The 3326-nt window shown below is 50.1% G+C and overlaps 1 protein-coding gene across 1 annotated transcript; it reads left to right on the top strand.

Moving 5' to 3' along the window:
- Positions 1 to 276: 276 nt before the first annotated feature.
- On the top strand, positions 277 to 2896 carry Sox2 (SRY-box transcription factor 2). The gene has a single exon (XM_020183646.2). The coding sequence runs from the start codon at positions 803 to 805 to the stop codon at positions 1763 to 1765; it is 963 nt and encodes a 320-aa protein (XP_020039235.1). The 5' UTR covers positions 277 to 802; the 3' UTR covers positions 1766 to 2896.
- Positions 2897 to 3326: the final 430 nt, after the last annotated feature.

The raw sequence follows: 3326 nt of genomic DNA, 5'->3' as shown, positions 1-3326 counted from the left end.
ATCAATATTAAGTTTAAAGGGGGGGAGAAACACGTAGTCTTAGTGCTGTTTACCCACTTCCTTCGAAAAGACGTGTGGTGTGACCTGTTGCTGCGAGAGGGGATACAAAGGTTTCTCAGTGGCTGGCAGGCAGGCTGTGGGAGCCGCCTCCCCCTCCCCTCCTCCCCTCCTCCCCCCCGGATCCCCCCGCCTCCCCCGCGCGGCCGGCGGCGCGGCAGGCCCCGCCCCCTTTCATGCAAAACCCAGCGGCGAGGCTGGGCTCGAGTGGAGGAGCCGCTGCGCGCTGATTGGTCGCTAGAAACCCATTTATTCCCTGACAGCCCCCGTCACATGGATGGTTGTCTATTAACTTGTTCAAAAAAGTATCAGGAGTTGTCAAGGCAGAGAAGAGAGTGTTTGCAAAAGGGGGAAAGTAGTTTGCTGCCTCTTTAAGACTAGGACTGAGAGAAAGAAGAGGAGAGAGAAAGGAGAGAAGTTTGAGCCCCAGGCTTAAGCCTTTCCAAAAAATAATAATAACAATCATCGGCGGCGGCTGGATCGGCCAGAGGAGGAGGGTAGCGCTTTTTTTTTTTTTTTTTTTTGATCCTGATTCCAGTTTGCTTCGCGCTCTCTCTCTCTCCCTCTCTCTCTTTTTTCCCCCTCCAAATTATTCTTCGCCTGATTTTTCTCGAGGAGCCCTGCGCTCCCGACACCCCCGCCCGCCTCCCCTCCTCCTTTCCCCCCCGCCCGTGGGCCCCCCAAAGTCCCGGCCGGGCCGAGGGTCGGCGGCCGCCGGCGGGCCGGGCCCGCGCACAGCGCCCGCATGTACAACATGATGGAGACAGAGCTGAAGCCGCCGGGCCCGCAGCAAACTTCGGGGGGCGGCGGCGGAGGCGGCGGCAACTCCACCGCGGCGGCGGCGGGCGGCAACCAGAAAAACAGCCCGGACCGCGTCAAGAGGCCCATGAACGCCTTCATGGTGTGGTCCCGAGGGCAGCGGCGCAAGATGGCCCAGGAGAACCCCAAGATGCACAACTCGGAGATCAGCAAGCGCCTGGGGGCCGAGTGGAAACTTTTGTCGGAAACGGAGAAGCGGCCGTTCATCGACGAGGCCAAGCGGCTGCGAGCGCTGCACATGAAGGAGCACCCGGATTATAAATACCGGCCGCGGCGGAAAACCAAGACGCTCATGAAGAAGGATAAGTACACGCTGCCCGGAGGGCTGCTGGCCCCCGGCGGCAACAGCATGGCGAGCGGGGTCGGGGTGGGCGCCGGCCTGGGCGCGGGCGTGAATCAGCGCATGGACAGTTACGCGCACATGAACGGCTGGAGCAACGGCAGCTACAGCATGATGCAGGACCAGCTGGGCTACCCGCAGCACCCGGGCCTCAACGCGCACGGCGCCGCTCAGATGCAGCCCATGCACCGCTACGACGTGAGCGCCCTGCAGTACAACTCCATGACCAGCTCCCAGACCTACATGAACGGCTCGCCCACCTACAGCATGTCCTACTCGCAGCAGGGCACCCCTGGCATGGCGCTCGGCTCCATGGGTTCGGTGGTCAAGTCCGAGGCCAGCTCCAGCCCCCCCGTGGTTACCTCTTCCTCCCACTCCAGGGCGCCCTGCCAGGCCGGGGACCTCCGGGACATGATCAGCATGTACCTCCCCGGCGCCGAGGTGCCGGAGCCCGCCGCCCCCAGCAGACTTCACATGTCCCAGCACTACCAGAGCGGCCCGGTGCCCGGCACGGCCATTAATGGCACACTGCCCCTCTCGCACATGTGAGGGCCGGACAGCGAACTGGAGGGGGAAGAAATTTTCAAAGAAAAACAAGGGAAATGGGAGGGGTGCAAAAGAGGAGAGTTAAGAAACAGCATGGAGAAAAACCTGATAAAGCTCAAAAGGAAAAAAAGTCTCATCACCCATAGCAAATGACAGCTGCAAAGGAGAACACCAATCCCATCCAAACTCACTCAAAAACCGCGATGCCGACGAGAAAACTTTTATGAGAGATCCGGGACTTCTTTTTGGGGGACTATTTTTGTACAGAGAAAACTGGGGGAGTGGGTGGGGAGGGCTGGGGAGTGGACCTTGTATAGATCCGGAGGAAAGAAAACTACGCAAAACTTTTTAAAAAGTTCTAGTGGTACGTAGGAGCTTGGCAGGAAGTTTGCAAAAGTCTTTACAATAATATTTAGAGCTAGTCTCCAAGCGACGAAAAAAATGTTTTAATATTTGCAAGCAACTTTTGTACAGTATTTATCGAGATAAACATGGCAGTCAAAATGTCCATTGTTTATAAGCTGAGAATTTGCCAATATTTTTCAAGGAGAGGCTTCTTGCTGAATTTTAATCCGGCAGCTGAAATTCAGGACAGTTGCAAACGTGGAAAGAAGAAAATTAGTCAGATTTGGACATTTTAATTGTTGGAAAAATTGTACAAAAGGAAACATTAGAATAAGTACTGGCAAAACCAAATCCGTGGTCTTGTTCAAAAGGTCAAAAAAGTTTTAGATTGTACTAAAATTTTTTAACTTACTGTTAAAAAGCAAAAAAAAAAAAAAAATGGCCATGCAGGTTGACATCGTTGGTAATTTATAATAGCTTTTGTTCAATCCCACCTTTCCATTTTGTTCAGATAAAGAAAAAACATGAAATTACTGTGTTTGAAATATTTTCTTATGGTTTGTAATATTTCTGTAAATTTATTGTGATATTTTAAGGTTCCCCCCCCCTTTATTTTCCGTAGCTGTATTTTAAAAGATTCGGCTCTGTATTATTCCAATCAGTCTGCCGAGAATCCGTGTATATATTTGAACTAATACCATCCTTATAACAGGTACATTTTCAACTTAAGTTTTTACTCCATTATGCACAGTTTGAGATAAATAAATTTTTGAAATATGGACACTGAAAGTATGCTTGAGTCTTTCATTTATTTGGATAACAATTGATTATACATAACTTCTCGGGGGAATTATAATACTGTCTTCAGCCACGAAAGCAAAAAACAAAAACCTTGGTATAGCCAGCAACATGTGCTAATATTTATTAACTGCAAAAAGAGAGATGGCTGGCTGATTACTAAGTACTCTGGAAAAATTGAAATACTTATGTCATTTCTAAAATAGAAACTAGAGCCATATATTGTAAATCCACCCCCTCCTTTTCTAAGCACCATGAATAAGCATGATGGTGTCTTCTACTTAAACTGATTTGTGCCACTTGTTGCCAGAAAGGAGTCAATTCTAAAATTTTTCATGTAGCTTAGCAGATGGGGTATTGAGCCAAATCAGAACCAGGTTGGCTGGTTTTGTTTTCATTTTCTTCACAGCACAATGGCCCT

The sequence above is a fragment of the Castor canadensis genome, chromosome 5 (genome assembly GCF_047511655.1).
Source record: "Castor canadensis chromosome 5, mCasCan1.hap1v2, whole genome shotgun sequence".
Lineage (NCBI taxonomy): Eukaryota > Metazoa > Chordata > Mammalia > Rodentia > Castoridae > Castor > Castor canadensis.
Note: the sequence above shows the minus strand (reverse complement) of the source record. Positions and strands in the feature narration are given on the sequence as shown.